General features: G+C 47.7%; 1 protein-coding gene across 1 annotated transcript in view; it reads right to left on the bottom strand.

Moving 5' to 3' along the window:
- Positions 1 to 2795: 2795 nt before the first annotated feature.
- Positions 2796 to 20222, bottom strand: part of C8B (complement C8 beta chain) — a 45609-nt gene continuing 28182 nt past the window's right edge. The window contains 4 exon segments of the mRNA NM_001082668.1: positions 2796 to 3166; positions 6761 to 6829; positions 8294 to 8447; positions 17357 to 17520. Of these exon segments, the coding sequence (NP_001076137.1) occupies positions 3015 to 3166; positions 6761 to 6829; positions 8294 to 8447; positions 17357 to 17520 (539 nt within the window). The 3' untranslated portion in view covers positions 2796 to 3014.

The raw sequence follows: 20222 nt of genomic DNA, 5'->3' as shown, positions 1-20222 counted from the left end.
AGGTGAAATGGGAACAGAGCAGACTTGTGTCTCAACCAAATGGCATCAGGGGTGGCTGAAGAAATCGAACAAGGCAAGACCTGGAGGATGAGTTAGGAACTGGCTTCAGGCGGAAGGGGACTGGTGGGGCTGCTGTGCGTAGTGTGTTCCTCCAGGGATTTTTCTGTTCCAGGCCCCTGCCACCCCCAAGTGCTTTTCCACAGTGCTAGAGCCCTCTTCTTGAAGACAGGGAAGGTTTCTCTTTTCTCCCTCTGTTAGCCAGATTCTCCACCAGCAGGTGCACTCCCTCCTGGCCTCTGAATCCCACCTTGATTCTCACAGTCAGTTCATTAGTCCTAAGGCTTGGGTTTCCTTGTGAAGCCTTCTCTACCTTTCATCAGATGAATAATACCTACCCCCCATCAAATTCATATAAAGATTAAGTGAGATGATGTAGGTTAAAAGACTTCATAAACTGGGAAGTACTCTGTAATTGGCAGCTATTATTATCGTTACGATTGTTAAACTAATTATAGCAATTATTATTCCCACGGAGGTTCTGTTATTAGCCCAAGATCCCATGGGAAGCCTCCCACCCTGCCATTAAGCACAGGGAGGAACTCATGGCATTTCAAAGACTCACACTGTTGGATGCAGAAATATCCCACAAGCAGGTGTCGTGTGCTGTGTTCAGCCTTCCAGGGACACTGCCAACCCACACTGCCTGGACTCTGCTTTCCAGGTACTACAGCTCGTTTCACGGTACCCCAGTGCAAGCTGCACTTGCCAAGGCTTTCCAGAGGCACAGTTTGCATTTATTTTGTTTAATTCTTACATTATGTCTCAGCCTCCTCCTAAATGCATTTGTTTGCAAAAAGAGCCACAAGGGAAAGTTCAGCCCACAAATAAGAATATAATTATTGCACAGTTTAACAGTGCCTGGGCGTCACCCGGGTATTCACCGGTGCTCCATGATCCAATTGTCTCTCCTTCAAGACCACATTTAATAGGATAAACAATCTCTGCTAAATGCAATAAACATGAACCTGGGCTGTCATCTCCATAATCAACTCAAATTTCCCATTAGAAGCAGTGGCTGTGATTGAGAATCAGGATTTAATTTGGCATCACTGGCTTCCGTGCACGACTGTAGGCTAGGTGGGAGCTTCCCCCTCAACCAAAGACAACACTTCATCCCAATCTCCAGGGAACCTTAAAAGAAGATAGATTATAACTCAAGAAAATTATACAGCCGTGCTATAATGAAAGAGATAAAACCTTATTGGATTAGCCTGTTGAAATAACAGCAGACAGCAAAGCAATAATATTAAGCCAAACAAGGGCCCAGACCCATCAACCCGATAGTGGGGAACATGGGATGCAGGATGCAGAGCAAAGTCACCAAGCTTCTTGCAACCACCCCTGGGCAGTGACACAGTGACAAAGTAGCTCCTCCAGTGTGTTTTGTTGTTGTTGTTGTCGTTGATCCAGTTTCAGAAAGGAGCTTGGGTCTGATAGGTGAGTGTCAGGGACCCAAGCTTTGGTGTCATGGTGGTGCTAAAGTCTCAGCATCAAACCCAGCATCAAACTCCAAGTAGATGAGCAGGCAGAAAACAAATGGGTGTAAAGTGAACAGGAAGAATCAATTACTTTTGAATCGACCACGTGCTCTGAGATTTCAGCTCAACAAATTCATCTAAAGTTCTTCAATCAGACAAGAAGTGCCCAAGAGCAAGGAAAATCTTGAGAGGTTGTAATAGAGGGTAAGACAGGAAGGAAATGGGGCTTTTGTGCCCACTTGACGATCTAACAAATAAAATATTTTGATTTTCGGTGATCTGGAGATCAACCTGACTTCTTCTTCTCCTCTTCAATCCCTTTTCCTGTGCTTCCCCTAAATGGGAACTGCATAACAGCGTGAGTGGGCACAGAAGAGTGTACAACATCCAAGGGGACAGTGGGGGGAATGCAGGGCACATGGCTCTTCCGCCAGTCAGCTGAAATTTTCCTTGCCGTGCCTTCTCTGCCACGACCTTCTCTGTCTCTGTGTAAAACTTTCTCTCGTGCAGTGATCTGTCTCCCTGACTCTTATCTCCAACTTAGGATCTTCCTTGGGCACCCACTCAAGTCCCTTCTTTGTTAAACCCCACAGTTACCCTGTGCCCCACCACCCCTGCTCCAGACATGTGCAGCCACAGCCTTCCTCCATGTAGTATCAGAGGCACTAGAGGGGATCAGGATCCCTCCTCCTCAGGAGACAGTGCGTGGAGATGGGTCAGTAACACACACGCACAGAGTACTTTCTGTTACCTTTTCTTTCAGGAAAAATGCGTCGTTCAGCAGATGCCCATTGATCAAGGGCCGGGAGGGTATCACTGGTAGGAGTTCAGAACTCCAGAGTCCAAGCTTGCAACCCAGTGGACCACTCTCCAATGCCACCAGCCTGGGGCGAGTCACCCAACTGTGCTAAGCCGCAGTCCCCACAACTGTTTAACTGGGCTCATAAGAGCATCTGCTTTATAAGATTGTGACAAGGATGCAATGAATTAGCACCCTTAAAGGGTGGCTGGTGCAGAGCAAGCACCCAGGAAATGTTGGCTGCTGTTGTTATTGAACAGGTGCTCATCAAGCAGAGGACAACTTAATCTCTCCCCATGACTTCATTTTTAGGAGCCGACTCTGCCAGCCACTGCTAGGTAGTGGGACTACCCTTGAACAACTTCCAAGAAGGCATCTAAAGAAGGCTGGGAGTTACTGTGAGTGCGACACCATGGTAGAGTGAGCACAGTGAGGTCTGCAAACAGGATGAAGCCCTTAAGGAACACCTAGTTTTTATTTAACTTATTTACTCAAATGAACACTCATTTTATAAACCATCATAGTTATGCTAAACGGCTCCCATGGCACTGCCTTCTGCATTTGGGCTGGCCCAGCAGGAGCTGATGCGGGGATGAGCTGGCCGGAATTCATGGGGGGACTTAGAGCTCTCACCCTGTGCAGGCCACCCATATTATCGGCTGGAAGCAATCGCTTCCCTAACAGGCCAGTGTCTCCGAAGCAGGGCCGGAGCAGGGGCTCCCCCCGTCTTGAGGAGCTGGATTGTTACACTGCCGCCGTCTTGTTTTCTGTCCTCCAGAGCATGAAGACCAGCGAGACCAGCAACTCCACCTCCCATCGATGGGGACGTCTATAAGAAAGCAAGGCAACAGACATCAGTTAGCCCGTTTCATAGTCTCGTGCCCCACCGGGTGGAGTGAGGAGGATAAGCCAAAAGGCTTCGGGACTCTGAATCTCTGATCTCCCCTCTCCAATCACTGTCTTCTTTCTGGCTGTTGCTCTGTCGTACTCCCTTCTACCACAGGGCCCTTGCACACACTGTTCCTCTTGCCTAGAACACTCTTCCCTCCTTCATTCCTCTGATAATTACTATTCAACTTCCAGTTCTCACTGAAAGTGTGATTTCCTCAGGGAATGTCCCTCTGCCCTCCTTTTTTTTTTTTTTTTTTTTTTTTTGCCAGGCAGAGTTAGACAGTGAGAGAGAGAGAGAGAAAGGTCTTCCTTCCATTGGTTCACTCCCCAAATGCCGCCACAGCTGGTGCGCTACACCAATTCGAAGCCAGGAGCCAGGTGCTTCTTCCTGGTCTCCCATGCGGGTGCAGGGCCCAAGCACTTGGGCCATCCTCCACTGCACTCCTGGGCCACAGCAGAGAGCTGGAAGAGGGGCAACTGGGACAGAATCCGGCGCCCCAACCGGGACTAGAATCCCGGGTGCTGGTGCCACAGGCGGAGGATTAGCCAAGTGAGCCGCAGTGCCAGCCTCCTCTGCCTCCTAACTCTCCCTTCATTCCCCAGAATCTGGTTCCAGACATGAGCAGTTGTTATAATTGAAACCTCAAATTCATTTCCGGAACATTCCAAATGGTATTGGTCTTGTCTTCCACAGGGCAAGCTCCATGACAACAGCGATTCTATCTGGTTTGTTTACCACTAAACTCCAGCATCTGGGCTGGCCCATGGGAAGCTGTCAGTAAGCATCTAGTGAATGAATGAGTGACTGAATGAATGAATGAGTGACTGAATGAATGAATGGCTTCCCAGCTACAGGCTGCAGGATGGTGCACTGCTTCTCAGCCTATGAAATGGGGCCAACGCCGCGGCTCACTAGGTTAATCTTCCACCTGCAGCGCCGTCACCCTGGGTTCTAGTCCCAGTTGGGGCACCGATTCTGTCCCGGTTGCCCCTCTTCCAGACCAGCTCTCTGCTGTGGCCCGGGAAGGCAGTGGAGGATGGCCCAAGTGCTTGGGCCCTGCACCCCATGGGAGACCAGGAGAAGCACCTGGCTTCTGGCTTCGGATCGGCGCAGCGCTGGCCGTAGCGGCCATTTGAGGAGTGAACCAACGGAAAAGGAAGACCTTTCTCTCCGTCTCTCTCTCTCACTGTCTATAACTCTCTCTCTCTCTCTCACTAACTCTGCCTGGCAAAAAAAAAAAGAAAGAAAGAAAGAAAGAAAGAAAGAAAGAAAGAAAGAAAGGAAGGAAGGAAGGAAGGAAGGAAGGAAGGAAGGAAGGAAGGAAGGAAGGAAGGAAGGAAGGAAGGAAGAAAGAAAGAAAGAAAAGAAAAGAAATGGGAGGTGTGTTGCTTGCCATGAGTGCGGTGTGCTTTCAGTGAGGTGCCGACCAACACTGGTGCTCTCTGCCCCCTGCCAGGTGCCTTTTGCTTGAGGTTGTTGATGACATTGGCAAATAGTCAGTTACTTCCGTCTTGAGATATCACATGTCTAGCTTGGTCACTAGTTCTCTGTGTAACTCTGGATAAATTAGTAGTGTTAATGGGTTTGCTCCTTTGTAGCATGACAGTGGGTGGTTTCCAGGGTCTCCTCCCAGCAGTTCTGGATTTCACACTAGGGCAGATCACCAGGGTCCAGGACATATGGGAGGAGAGGCAGAAGATGCCATTGAGGGCAGAGGGAGCTGCCTTAAAATCAAAGCAGTGCAGTTAGACTCACTGCCCCTGAACCTGACTTCCTAGACTTGCTCACTGTGTGACCATTGGGCAATTTAGCAACCCATTAAACATCAGTTTCTTCATCCATAAAGTGCGACTATCAATAGCATCTATTTCCTGGGGTTATCATGAAAATGAAAGGATCTGGTGTGTGTAAAAAACAAAGTAACCAATGCTTGCTGTACTTTTACAATGTGTCTAGTGTTAATTTAAGTACATATTTCATCACAATCTCAGGATAACTCTGAGGTGGTTACATGATCATCTTCACTTAACAAGTGCAGAAACTGAGGCACCAAAAGGTCAAAATGTGCTTGCTCAAGGTCACAGTATTAAATGATGGAGGAGCAGGAGCTTGGTCCAGCGCTCAGGTTACTCTTGGGATAACTTCCCCTCATATCAAAGTGCCTCATTTGAGTCTCACACCTCTGATTTCAAGACAACCTCCTGCTAAAGCATCCTGAGAGGCAGCAGGTGATGGCTCAAGTACTCGGGTCCCTGCCACCCATGTGGGAGACCTGGATGGAGCTTTGGGTTCCTGGCTCTGGCCTGGCACAGCCTTGGCTGTCGAAGGCATTTAAAGAGTAAACCATTGGATGGGAAGATCCCTCTGTGTCTCTTTGCCCCTCTGCCTTTCAAATAAAAATGAAAATAAGTTTAAAAATTCTAAATGATGGAGAAGAAATTTGAACCCACACTGAGTCCAAGCACTCAGCAAGGTGCCCAGAACAGAAAAAAATTGACAATAAATGTTTGCTCCTTTATTGGGCATGCCACTTCCATCTTTAAGGTATCACCGAAAAATCACAGAGAGGAATGAAAGCGGGAGAAAGGGGAGAGGCTGAAACTCCTGGATAATAAACTGGCCAAAGGTCTGTGAGCTCTGGAAGGGATGTTGTGATAGTCCAGCCTTCCACTCATTATTTCAACACAAGAGTGTGTAACTGGGCAGCAACTGTGCTGTGCCCCAGGACACAGAATTAAATGGCTCATGATCCCTACTCACAGACACAGGGGAGAGAGACACACACAGAAGCCCAACACAGCAGCATTACTGAAAGCTGAGAGTGGCAGATCCAGGGACCAGCATTGTGGTGCCATCGGTTAAGCTGCCTCCTACCATGCTGGCATCCCATTTTGGAGTACCTGTTCAAGTTCCAGCTGCCCTACTTCTGACCCAACATTCCTGCTAACGTACCTGAGAGAGTAGCAGAGGATGGCTCATGTACTAGTGTCCCTGCCACCTATGAGGGAGACTCAGATGGAGTTTTGGCACCTTGTTTTGGCCTGGCTCAGCCCTGGCTGTTGCAGCCATTTAAGGAGTGAACCAGTAGATGGAAAATACCTCTCTCTCTCTCTCTCTCTCTCTCTTTCACTTGCTCTGCCCTTCAAATAAACAAATAAATAAGAGTGGGAAAGCCAAATTCAAAGTTTCCTGGGGACCCACATGGGCACCCAAGGAGTAATATAATTCCACTTAACTATGGGGGTGGGTATGTAGCAGCTAGAGGGATTTTTACAGAAGAATGATTTTGTGCTGGCTTTTGAGGGCTGAATAGGAGTTTGCTACCTAAAAAAAGAAGGCAATCATTGCTGAATGCCATGCATGGATGGCCCTGTATAAAGAAGCACCCTTAGTTGTGAAAATAATTCAAGACAAAACCAGCATCCAGGAAGGATCTACAGCATCACAGTGTTGAGCCTCCTACTCCACACTGACACCTTGTTCATAATGCAATTATTTGCTGGATTTCCCCAGCTCCTGAAGATTCCTTACTTTTCCGAGAGGTGATCTCACAGGCTGAGCCCTGGAATCCAACAGGACAGATACAGTCACAGCGTGATCCTGAAAAGACAAGGCAGGGAGAATGAAAGCACACACACATACACACACGCACACGCACACGCACACGCACATCAAGCAAATAACTCCTGGAGCCCAACCATGTACTTCACTGAATTTCCATCAGGTTAAAGCAAAGCAAACAGTTAGATGAGTGCTTTGAAATAAGCAGATCCAGTGACAAGGATATCTACTCCTTTCTGGGGCATCCTTTGCTCATGAGAGAGTTTTTATTGCTACTGTGGGGGAACTACATGGAGTTGTTGAGGAAATTTACTGGTTAGCTCACACGTGACTCATGCTTATAAAATTTCGGGGTCAGAAGCTACATCAATGGTCACTGACATGAGTGGTCGTTGATGCTCTCCTTCACCTTAAGTGATTCCTAGCCTATCCTTGAATAGCTCTAGGAATGGGGAAGTCACTAGTCTTGATGTCTCATCCTGCCTTGGCCAGTTGTGATCGTGTTCATCTGTAATTTGTCACCTTAGAGCCTCTCCCACCTGGACCACAGGGACTCCCTTTATAGGACTGACCCTCACAGATCAGGCCCAGGGATCCTGGGAGCCCCAGTCTCTGCTTCCATATTCTCCCTTGCATCCACGCTGCAGCCTCAGGGGGAGCCCGGCTTCTAGGTCTAAATGTCATACCAGGCAAGGGGAATTCAGCCATCCTAGATGGAAATCTGGGCATGATGAGTTGACCCTACTTCCCATGGAACTGACCACTCCGGTAGGGGTCATTGGGCTTTTGGCACAACATCCACGTCTTACAGTCTCACTATGTCTGCTTTGGTCATATCCACTCTGTGTGAGAAGCCAGAGATACAGTTCTGGCAACAGGAATCTTTCTTGCTGAGAACACCTCTGTCTCAGCTCTGCTGAGCTCGCTCTGGCTGTGTGGACTCTGCCCTGACTCTAGCTGGCTCCCTGGGTTGGGACTTGCTATAACCAGAAGCTCCTGTTGCCCAGCTTTGGGTGCTGCACGAGACTCTTCATCACTCTTGTAAGCCCATCACAACAGGGACGGGATTTCCTAGGCCTCCACCTCTTTCAGGGTACCCTGCCCGCAGAGTGACCCTGGATATGACCCTCGAAGTCAGCAGTCAAGTTCTACTGGCTCATCTTTTCTGCCACCCCTAAATCTTACAAGGTATCAGTCAGGAAGCACACAGAGGGTTTCTTCTGCTCAGCCCTTGCCTTTGACCAGGAGGGACTGATTCCCTGAGTCTATCCCCGCACCTGTTGCAGACCACATGCTTTCAGCCTCCTCCTGTCCTCAGCATGGAGCTAGCACCCAGTGCTACTTAGGTCCCAGGACTTGGGCATCTTGGCAGCCAGAGTGCTATCTGCTGGTGGCCTACATGCTGACTCCTTGGGAAACAGAAGTGGGCAAATGGTTGGCGTCAGAGGCGGCCTCCTCCAGATGGTGGCTCTGCAAGAGCCAGCGGCTGCCTGGAAGTGGTACCTTTCTGGACGGGGACTCCGTTCCCTTGGCAGGGAGCACAGCGGCAGGGGCTGACTTCCCCCTGGAACTCCTCCAGTGCCTGCCTCATGTTCTGCTTCACTGTGCTAGAATAGGCAACATCTGTGGCTGTTACCAGTTCATACAGAGGCTCCACCTGGGAAGGGAGGAAAAGCAGTTATTTCAAGAGAAAACACCCGGCAAATGGAAGTGTAAAGTCAGGCCACACAGGGATGGGCAGGGAGTTGGCACCCAGAGACCACAGGTGGGTTCACATGGAATTGAATGGCTGCTACAGCACATAGATTCATGCCCCATCCACTCTCTTCTCTTCATCTGCCCAATATATGCAAATTAGCCCATTCAAGTTCAGGTCAGCAAACTCTTACCGAATGTCTACTAACTGCTAAGCATTAAGCATAAATAATGAATAGGGTAAAATTCCAAGTCTCAAGCACATCAACACATGGTTCTAGACTGTCCTCAGATTGAAATGTGTCAGCTTATGATTCTTCTACTTCCACTATACAATGATGGGAAAGTGATGTGCATTCAATAGAAGCTGCACGTGTAGTGTTGAATTTCGGTCTTTTCCCAGGGGAGAGCTGTGCTGTAGGATACTCTCCTGGGATGCTGGACAGCAACTGTGAACCACAGCTTGCGATGAGGTCTATAATGATGAGGGAGAGTAGCCCACTCACAGGGCTATGTGGGGCTCGTCTTTGATGTTCTGTGTATTCAATGCATTTTCAGCTTATGATATTTTCAACTTAGGAAGTCGCATAACCCAAGTTGAGGGGCAACAGTACAGCCCAGTGACTTGCAGCAAGAGAAAGTAGAGAGAGGAGCAGATGAGAGAAGAGAAGACTGGATGACAACTCTGTATTTTGTGGGACAGAAGAGGTGATTTACTCTCACCTCTTTCAAAGTACTTCAGGAGTACTGTCCTACCATCATTCTGCCTCCAAACCCAGGAAAGAATTTTGCATCATCCAAGAATGAATCTCTTCCTGACCTCCAAAGACCACAGGACACCTTCCCTCCTTCGCTCCATCAAATACACAGGATACTGTGTGTACCACCCATCTGATGCAAATTCTATGTTTTTCATTGCTCCTTTATAGTCATTCAATTCTGTTAATGTGTAGAAGTCTCTCTTTTCCTTCCTTTCGTAGATTGTAAGCTCCCGGAGAGCAGAGCTATGTGCTGCTCAGCTCTGTATCTCCAGGGTCCAGCCCCAGCTTAGTGAATGAAGAGGATGAATGGATGAAAGGGGGACATAAGCCCTCACGGATACAATGGCAGCAAGTATGGAGGAGAAGGCGGGCTGTCAGCAATGCAGGAGCGGAAAAAACAAATACTGGTAGCTCACTGGATGTGCCAGCATTGAAGAGGGAGAAGCCACAAATGGATGTGGTGTCATTTGTAGGTTAGAAAAACCAGAGGGGGCTGGCGTGGTGGCATAGCAGGTAAAGCCACTGCCTGCAGTGCCAGAATCCCATATGGGCACCAGTTCTAGTCCCAGCTGCTCCACTTCCTATCCAACTCTCTGATATGGCCTGGGAAGCCAGTAGAAGATAGCCCAAGTGCTTGGGCCCCTGCACCCACATGGGAGACCAGGAAGAAGCTCTTGGCTCCTGATCGACTCAAATCTGGCCATGGCAGCCATTTGGGGAGTGAACCAGTGGATAGAAGACCTTTCTCTCTCTCTCTCTCTCTCTATCTCTCTCTCTCCATCTCTCTCCCTCTGCCTCCCTGTAACTCTTTCAAATAAATAAATAAATCTAAAAAAAGAAAACAAGAGGCACAGTCCAAAAAAGTAGTTAAAAATGATGTTCAGCTCTGTGACTGGCATTGTGCTGTAGCAGATTAAGCTGCCACCTACGACAGCAGGATCCCCCATCACAGCATCAGTTCAAGTCCCAGCTGTTCCACTTCCAATCCAGTGCTCTGCTAATGTACCTGGGAAAGCAGCAGAAGACCTGCATGCTTGGGCTCTTGCTACACACATGGGAGACCTGAATGGAGTTCCAGGATCCCAGCTTTCGCCTTGCCCAATCCTGGCTGCTGGAGCCTGTTTGGGAAGGAACCAGCAGATTGAGGATCTCTCTCTCTCTCTCTCTCTCTCTCTCTCTGTAGCTCTGCCTTTCAAAGAAATGAGTGAATCTTCAAGAAGAAAAAGAAGGAGGATGTGGAGGAGGAGGAGAAAAGAAGTATTCAGCTTTTCTTGGCTGAAGTTTGAGCTCCAGGGCCAGGTTCCTCTCCAGATTTTGTTTGCGATCCTGCCCTAAGCCAACCCTGGAGAGTTTAGGGTCTGTGTAAATGCAGGCAATCATGCCTAATAGAAGCCTCCAGTGGGAAGAAAATTGCTTCCATTTCTTAATGCGTGTGATGCTGACCTTCACTCCAGTGGGCAAAGCAAGGCCCCTTGGTGGTCCCATTGTCTCACCGTTTTGTGGTCAATGAATTGATCCAGAGGCTGTTTGCAGAATGGTCCAGCCCCTGGCCACACAGAGGGAGGGAGTCTGGGAGGGAGGAGGGGGAACCTGCTTTACACCAAGGGCGAGGGCCTCCAACAGTCTCAGCTTTCGCCCCCAGAGCACCTTGAAAGGCTGCCTTTAACCAGGCTTTTCCTAACAGCACTGAGATTTGTTCCAGGGAACAGGCTGAGCCAGTAGTTGAACTGCACTAAACCTCTACGTGCTGCACGTTTCAGGAGCTGTGCAGCAGCTGACAACTGTGACCCCACTTCACCCTCACAAGGTGGCAATTGTCAGCCCCCCTTTCAGGTGAGGCTGGGTAACTTGTTCAAGGTCACACAACTCGTAAGAATGGCATTGCCAGGATTGTAATCCAAAGCCTAAATATTTCCCACCAGTTAATACAGTTAATACTAAGAACTGATAAAAAAAACAGCCAGATTGGGGCTGATGCTGTGGTGCAGTGGGTTAAGCGGCTGCCTTCAGTGCCAGCATCCCATATCAGAACACCAGTTCAAGTCTCAACCACCCCACTTCCGATCCAGCTCCCCTGCTAATGCAGCTGGGAAGGCAGTGGAAGATGGCCCAAGTACTTGGGCCCCTGACACGCACATGAGAGACCTGGATGGAGTTCTTGGTGCCTGGCTTCAGCCTGGACCAGCCCTGGCCATCAGGGCCTTTTGGGGAGTGAACCAGCGGATGGAAGACCTCTTTCTTACCCTCTCCATATATAACTCTTTTAAATAAACACTAGAATTAAAAAAAAAAGCCAAGAGATTATTCCTATTCCCAACTTCTATCCCAGGGATCTCTAAGTTTCGCTGACCATGATTCTCCTTGGAATTCAGCTGCAGCTTCTCACGGCTCTGTAGCCCTCTTTCTGCAGAAGTGTGTGTGCCCGATGCTCCCACCCTTGGCTTTCCTCTCTTTTCTTTTCTTTCTTCCTTCAGCTTTCCTTTATCTCCCACTTCACACTTCCTCTCTCTTCCTATGTCTCTCTCGAGTCCACACAGTCCTAACCATTAGTGACCCTTGGCACACCTGCCTTTGTGAAAACATGCTGCCGAAAGACCTGGGCAGTCTCTGTGGAACCTCTGCAGTTCTCTGTGGTGGGCTGGAGGGTCCTTACAAAGTAACACAGCTGCTGCCACAGCTGGCAGTAGGGAGCAGCTGAACTGAATACGTCCCTGATCACACCTCTGTCCATCTTCATGAGCATCTGATGAGTCAAGCAGTCTGTGTTCCCCCATTGTGCAGAGGGAAAAGCTGAGGCTCAGCAAACGTCAGTCCATTGACAAAAATCACCTGGCCAGTAAGGGTGGGGAAGGATTGGAACTGCTGGCATTGGAATTTGTCTTCTTTCAATCTGTATTTTTAGGTAGATGGATAAAGAGATATTTCCATGAAGTCAGGGCACAGGTGTGGTTCTACACCCCATTTTTTTCCACTTTGATATCATCACAGGTGCATGTCTCCCAGGTCTGACTCTGCTTTGATAGAATGGTTTTCTGGGGCTTCAGAGGACCCTGCTGTGTGGGTGACTGCCGTGTGCTCAGCTGGTCCCTGGTCAGGCCTTTAACTATTTCCTTGGCTTCTTTCCCTTTCACTACTACAAATAAGACAACACGTCTTTCTGTGTACTTCTTTATCAACTTTTCGAATAGTTTCTTCAGTAGATTCTTGTATTTGGAGTCAGTCATTAGATCAAAAACTAGGAATATTTTTAGTGGTTTGGGTATATCTGCTTAAATTATTTTCCTAAAGAATTGTAACAAATTATATCCCCACCCCATTTTACAAAAGTGTCCAATCTTTTCCCTCTCAGTGCTATTTTTTTTTTTTTTTTTGACAGGCAGAGTGGACAGTGGGAGAGAGAGACAGAGAGAAAGGTCTTCCTTTTGCCGTTGGTTCACCCTCCAATGGCCACCGCGGACGGTGCGCTGCGGCCAGCGCACCGCGCTGATCCGATGGCAGGAGCCAGGAGCCAGGTGCTTTTCCTGGTCTCCCATGGGGTGCAGGGCCCAAGCACCTGGGCCATCCTCCACTGCACTCCCTGGCCACAGCAGAGGGCTGGCCTGGAAGAGGGGCAACCGGGACAGAATCCGGCGCCCTGACCGGGACTAGAACCTGGTGTGCCAGCGCCGCAAGGTGGAGGATTATCCTAGTGAGCCGTGGCACCGGCCTTAACATAGACTTTTAATCATTGTCAACTTAGGAGGTAAAATTAATATTGCATTAATTTGATTATAATTTTTATTACTAGGGAAGTCAAACATTTGTCAAATTTTTAATAAATAAATCAACAAATTTAATAGATCTAAAATAACTTACTCATTACATTAACTTTTTCAATAAATAAATGTATTAATTGTAAACATTTGAATATATTTATTCCATATTTAAGGCAATGGAGGGTTGTCCATTTCCTTTGAGATGTTCCTGTCTCATCAATTGCATCTTCCCTCACATACTAAGAATTTCACTTGGCAAAGTTATTTCCTTGGGGTGTGTTGTCTGCCATTTAATTATTCTTCAGTTTACCTTTGGGCGTGAGATCTCTTGGTCCAGATCCAACATTGTCTTACCAGGCAGGTGCTACCACAGCCTTTGTATCTTTAACCTCTCTACATTGTCAGAGTAATTTGGTTTTAGAAAGGTGTACAGATTCTTATTACTCTTGGCTAAGGATTATAGCTGCTTCTCTTTTGGGATGCAGGGCAAAGCCACAGTTCCTGCCCTCCTTGTTCTGGCCAGTGAAAGGTGGGTGGAAGAGAGTGTCCCTTCCAGGTGAAACTTCATGGTGGAGTCAGGTAATCAGACTCACTCCCTGATAACTGCTGTGGTCATATTGGGAGCACACGCCAAGACCAAGCCCTGTGGTCTGGATCCCTGAGTGACTACATGGAGTGAAGCCAAAAGACTTGGGATCTGTTGTAGGGTTGAGAACAACTCCTGTTGTACTAAACGACTATGATTTGAGGTTTGCTTCTCTGCCACATGTGGCCATCCCGACCTCAGTGTGAGACTGTTCACCAGCTTCTTCAGCCCCCAAGGCCCCATCCCACATGTTGCTACTCTGATTGGTATAGAAATGGACATAGGTGATAGAATCTGTGGCTAGAATTACCAGTAAAAAGCAGTGACACTTGAATGCCATAAACAACAAATCACATTTGCGTAAGTGTGCCCTGTCCAGTATCGGATTTGCTTATCCTAGAAGACAATTCCTCATGTATCTGCAATTGGGCTTCGACTGGCTATGCTGTTTTGTCCTTTGCTGAACCCACAGCCCTGCCCTGTGCCTCCTGCACCTCTGCAAAGCAAAGCATCTTTGGTGTCTTCACTCGTAGGGGTCCTTTCTCTGGGCCACAGGCTTTTCCTTCAAGTCCTGGTGCTTCTCACCCCATTGTCTGCAGACATTTTATATTGCAAAGAAGCCAATTTGACTTTTATTCCTGCAGGATTTGATCGCTACAACAAGGTAAAACCTTGCACCAGGGTGTGTTTCTGGATGGTTTTGCGTCCGTGTTTTTGCCTGGTTTTCAATGAGCTGTTCACTTTGCATTATCAGCTCAGGGAAACTCCTGATTAATGCATCTTCACATTTAATCTCGTCTCTTTCTCGATAAGAAGCCTCTTAGATTTCCTCCCCTGTACTCTATCCCTTCATTGCTTCAATCTCTTTGTCTTTTGCTTCTGTATATGAACGTTTTTACAGCACCTTTCACCTCGCTGACTCAATTTTCCGCAGGGCCAATTCTGTCCTTTATAGTTTCCAATGGAAGTTTTAATTCTATTTTGCTGTTGGTTTCCTATACTCAGCCACTTCCTTTTCGTCTGATTAGGGTCTAAACATCTTAGCTGCAATTTTCCCATTTTATAAATTCCTCATTTTCTTGAATTTTATTACAATCCCAGAGCAAATGCATCATACAATTTACTTCTGTTTTTCCATTTTATTAAACGGATGTTCATTTTCAGCATCTCAAACATGATAGCAACCTTTTGTGTTCAAAAATCTCTTTACATGTCCATCACTGAACAAAGATCCATTTCTTGATGTTTAAAATTTACCAGTAAACAATGTGAATGGCTTCTTCTGGGATCCCCTTCCCTACCAATTTTGCTTCTATAAAATCATGTTCCAAGTCTTGATCTTAGAGACTGGTTTATACACTCCAGCCTTAGATCTAGCGATTACTCTTCTAGTGGCTTCTGCTGTCCTGAAAAGCAATCACCGCCCCAGCTACCTGGCAAGCTGGCTCTGCAAAGAGGGATTAGGCTGAGACAACGGGAAGACATCTGCAGCTTTCTCTTGCCAGAATGAGTGTATCAAAAGGTGGAACAGCAAAGGATGAATTTGCAACACAGGCTAAAGAGGTACACAGGTGCATGAAAACCTACAACACTCTTTCCTGCCTTGCTCCTGCAGCTCCTGAGAACCTCTGATTCTCCGACACACCCCACAAGGCAACACATGCTTGGCACTTGACATTCCCAGTACCTAGGCTGACATATGCAACCTATCTGAGTAACCAGGGCATTCTCTTTCTTCTTAGCTAAAAAACAAACAAACAAACAAAAACCAACCAAGATTAATACAATAAATCTCAATAAAATGAAGACCGGAGATCTTTCTGCTCCCTGAACTCTTTGTTCTCTTCCAGGACCATCTGTGATACCAACCAATATTACCGTAGCATCAAGCCCAGGTTCTTCTAGAGCTTCCTGCCCCATGGCTACCTTTATCTATCTCTTGCTTGCCAGAAACTGTACCCTAAGAACTACTACTGAGTAAGTGCAGAGGGGAGGACTTCGATGGCAACTATGTTGTCCTGTTGAAACTCTTCATTTGACGCACAAAGAAACTGTGGATGGGGCCAGTGCTATGCTGCAGTGGGTTAAAGCCCTGGCCTACAGCACCGGTATCCCATATGGGCACTGGTTCAAGTCCCAGCTGCTCCACTTCCTATACAACTCTCTGCTTCAGCCTGGGAAAGCAATAGAAGATGGCCCAAGTCCTTGGGCCCCTGCACTCATATGGGAGACCCAGAAGAAGCTCCTGGCTCCTGTCTTTGGATCAGCTCAGCTCTGGCTCTTGCTGTCATTTGGGGAGTGAACCAGTGGATGGAAGACCTCTCTCTCTCTCTCTCTCTCTCTGGCTCTACCTCTCTCTGTAACTCTATCTTTTAAATAAACAAAATAAATCTTTTAAAAAAAGACACTGTGGCAAATGTTCAGGGTCAGAGACAGAAGCATCTCTCTTCAGAGCTCTGGTCCCTCACTTGACTGCAAGGGGGCATCTCAGGGGCAGGGCCCATCCATGACTATGCAGACACTGGCAGGAGGAGGATGTGTAGGATTGCTGGAGATGTTGTGCAGAAGTCCACAGAGGCAAAGGCCAACCATCGCTGATGTGTGTGACAATCTCATTGAACAAAGTCTTGTTAGTTAAAGGTTTCAAAACTCTCGCTTGGGTGACAGGTGGTTAGGGTCACTTTTTTTTAAATGATTCACTAAACCCAGAGGAAAATCTAGAGGGGAAGGAACAAGTCAAATCTCCCGTCTGGACCTAGTAGAGACTCAAGCAGCCACAGATGAATGTAAGTTCTCTGACTGTTGATTTTTAACAGCCACACCATGGAGATAAATACTTAATTTGCAGATGATTGTGAGGGTTCAGTGAAATAACTTTCCTGGAGTTCATGGCAGACTGTCATGACCAGTGCAGGGGCTCCAAGCATGTTCGTCATTGCCATGATGCCACATCCTGTCCTGTAAGGTGGTTACAAAAAGGTGGCTCTCACCATCCATCCCAGATCTTGGTTTTGCTTCTTGCATGCCTCTTTGTTTCCTACTCTGTGCCTTACTCCCTATCACTGAGCAGGAACTTACCAACTGTTGGTTGGTTGAATGCATGAGTGTTTAAATGAACAAATAGCTGAATGCAGGCTTCTATCAGGAAATGGAAAGAATATTAATGGAAGAGGGCTAGTCTTAGAAGCTGGCAATTAATTTTCTTTAGCAACATGGGGGACAAAGAGGGAGGAAGCCAGGAGTCTCCAGGTAGTCCTAAGTAGTGCATTAGAATCCATTCTAAGCCGGCGCCGTGGCTCAATAGGCTAATCCTCCACCTTGCGGCGCCGGCACACCGGGTTCTAGTCCCGGTCAGGGTGCCGGATTCTGTCCCGGTTGCCCCTCTTCCAGGCCAGCTCTCTGCTGTGGCCAGGGAGTGCAGTGGAGGATGGCCCAGGTGCTTGGGCTCTGCACCCCATGGGAGACCAGGAAAAAGCACCTGGCTGCTGGCTCCTGCCATCGGATCAGCGCGGTGCGCCGGCTGCAGCGGCGGCCATTGGAGGGTGAACCAACGGCAAAGGAAGACCTTTCTCTCTGTCTCTCTCTCCCACTGTCCACTCTGCCTGTCAAAAAAAAAAAAAAAAAAAAAAAAAAAAAAAAGAATCCATTCTGTATACATAGTTTACTATGACCTATGTGCCTTGAGATCTTACTGATCTCCGTCCTCACAGTAGGCCCTTGGGGGCCATGTTCTCAGTAAAGGCAAGGACAGTAGGGCCGTTGTGCATACCTTGATTTTAATGATGGCTGGGTTGTACTGCACGGCGTCTCCCCACTCCTGCATCAGGTCTGCCGTCGGCAGATCACTGTACGCCAAGGCGGTGATGTGCTCACTTGCCCCACCTCGAACAAGGACCACCAAGTCTTGCACCATGGTGTCCCTTTTGTTGCGGTCTGGAATGGACACAGAAGGCTGGCATGTCATCAAAGATCTATTTTCACATAATTCATTGCAGCCCAGACAGTGATCAGGTTATCATGGTATTCACTGAGCCTACCTGGGAGATGTGGGGAGAGAGGACACTTCCCTGCCTGCAAGGCAGGCCTGGCCCATGAGTCAAAGGGAAGCTTACCCCATGGTGTCTAATTGCATGCTCAGAGAGCAGAACAAGGTGGAGCTCATTGGACAGAGACCAGATTTATCTGCACACACCCATCACCCTGTACCCCTTGACCTGGCCTGACCCTCAGCAACTTTTCTAGTCTGTGGTCTCAGATAGAACATTTACATATGGGACTTTATTTTATTTTTCTCATCTGTGCATTCCCTTTTACCTTGTGGATTTTTTTTTTTTTTTTTGGACAGGCAGAGTGGACAGTGAGAGAGAGAGACAGAGAGACAGAGAGAAAGGTCTTCCGTTCCCATTGGTTCACCCTCCAATGGCCACTGTGGCCAGTGCGCTGCGGCCGGCGCACCAAGTTGATCCAAAGCCAGGAGCCAGGTGCAGGGCCCAAGGACTTGATCCAAAGCCCATGCGGGTGCAGGGCCCAAGGACTTGAGCCATCCTCCACTGCAATTCCGGGACATAGCACAGAGCTGGACTGGAAGAGGGGCAACCGGGACAGAATCCGTTGCCCTGACCGGGACTAGAACCCGGGGTGCCGGCACCGCAGGCAGAGGATTAACCTATTGAGCCATGGTGCCAGCCCCTTGTGGATCTTCTAATCCATATAAAAAGTAACGGGTATGAGAACAGCTAATACTTATTGGTTTTTTTATGATCATCACCCATGCAAGTATTGTGCCTGCTTATACTCATTTCATCTTTAACTATGTAATCTCAATTTAGCAGCTAAGAAATTTGAGGAAGTTGGAGTTTCTTACCCAGGCAGCCACACCCAGGCCTAAGCGATGTCCCTTCTTTGTCCCATATGACAACAATGGGGAAAATTACAAAGACTGAGCTCAGCTCACTGAACAGTGGATACTGTGTGTCCAATGCCAAAAGAACTTGTGTCAAATGGTTCCCCATCAACAAGTTGATAGCACCTGAGCACCATAAAAATGGGAGCTTTGTATACTGCTGGTAAGAGTGCAAACTGGTACAACCATTTTCAAATGCAGGTTGGCATTATCTAGTCAAGTGGAAAAAGCACAACCTTGACAACCCAGCAATTCCACGCCTGAGTATATTCCCTGGAGAAACACTTGCCTGTGTATACAGATGACTATGGAAGATGTTCCTAGCAGCACTGGTTATGACTGCTTAAAGGGAGAAACAACTGAAATATGCATCAACAGTAGAATGAGCAAAAAAAGAAGTGACACATTCACCCACTGAAATACTATGCAGCAATGAAAGTGAACTAACTACTGTTGTACACAAAAACACAGTGCTGAATACAAAATGAAAGATTGCATTCCACCCTTATAGAGTCCAAAACCAAGCAACCCAAAGCATATTGGTTGGTGATACATACAGGTGGAAACTATGAAGAACCAAAGACATTTGTACAGCTATTAAACTGTGTATTGGGACACTTGCATCCTATAACAGAATGTCTGGGTTTGAATACTGGCTCCATCTCCATTACAGCTTCTTGTGAATGTGCTCTGGGAGGCAGCAGGTGATGGCTCAAGTACTTGAGTCCCTGTCACCCACAGGGAGACCCAGATGGAGTTCTGGGCTCATGGCTTCAGCTTGCCCCTGCCCTGGCTGTCGTAGGCCTTTGGGAAGTACACTAGTGAACGGAAGATTTCTCTGTCTCTTTCTCTTTCTCTCTCTCACTTTCACTCTCTCTGTCTCTCGTCTCCCTCCTTCCCTCCATCCCTCTCTCTGCTTTTCATACAAATAAATGAAAAATTGTAAAGGGCCTACAGAAGTTGGGATAGCAGTTACCTTAAAAAGGGAAGGAATCGTTACAATCAGCAAAGGGGTTCTGGGTGCTGGGTAAGTTCTGTTTAGTGACCTGGACTGGGATGGGGTGGGGGTAACTTACAGGTCTGTTCTAAAGAGTACTTCTGTTTTAAGTATTTATGCATACCTCCTGATATATAATACATCCTTCAGTCCCCCTCCTCCCACTAGGATGAGCCAACAGCAGTATTGACAAGTCACAAACACAAGAGGTTGTTCTAGAGCAGCAGTTGATTTTTTGTTGCTATGCTGTTTCAGCTACTGAACTCTCACGGAATTCCAGCCACAAGCCCAGCAGGTGGAGCAGATAAAGGCAGAGCTGCTTGGAGCGCAGAAGGGGGTAAGGGAGCAGAGTCTTATTGCTCAGTCTCCTTCCTACTGCACTTGCTGTATGATTCCTGGCTTCCTTGTATGGTTTCCAAGTTTCCTGCTCCAGACACATGGCTCTCCACCTTGGTTTCAGTCCACACCTCAGGGCTGATCTTTTCTGCCCTTTGGACTCTTCTGCATGACTTGTGGTTTCACCTACTTTTCTAGTTTCCTTATCACTCGTAATCTCAGGGAAGAACTAGCCCCTTCCCCTGCCTCCTTCCCCAGCATCTCACCTCTAGCCACACTGATTCCAAGTCCCCAGAAGAAACCGACATTGTTAGATTGTGTTTTCCTTTTGAAAAGAAACCTTGGCACCTTGCTCTTCAGGTTGTACCTCCCTTACTTTCTTCCCTAGGAACCCTGGTC

This window comes from Oryctolagus cuniculus, chromosome 7, assembly GCF_051225735.1.
Source record: "Oryctolagus cuniculus isolate XC-2025 breed Fujian yellow rabbit chromosome 7, ASM5122573v1, whole genome shotgun sequence".
Taxonomy (NCBI): Eukaryota; Metazoa; Chordata; class Mammalia; order Lagomorpha; family Leporidae; genus Oryctolagus; species Oryctolagus cuniculus.
Note: the sequence above shows the minus strand (reverse complement) of the source record. Positions and strands in the feature narration are given on the sequence as shown.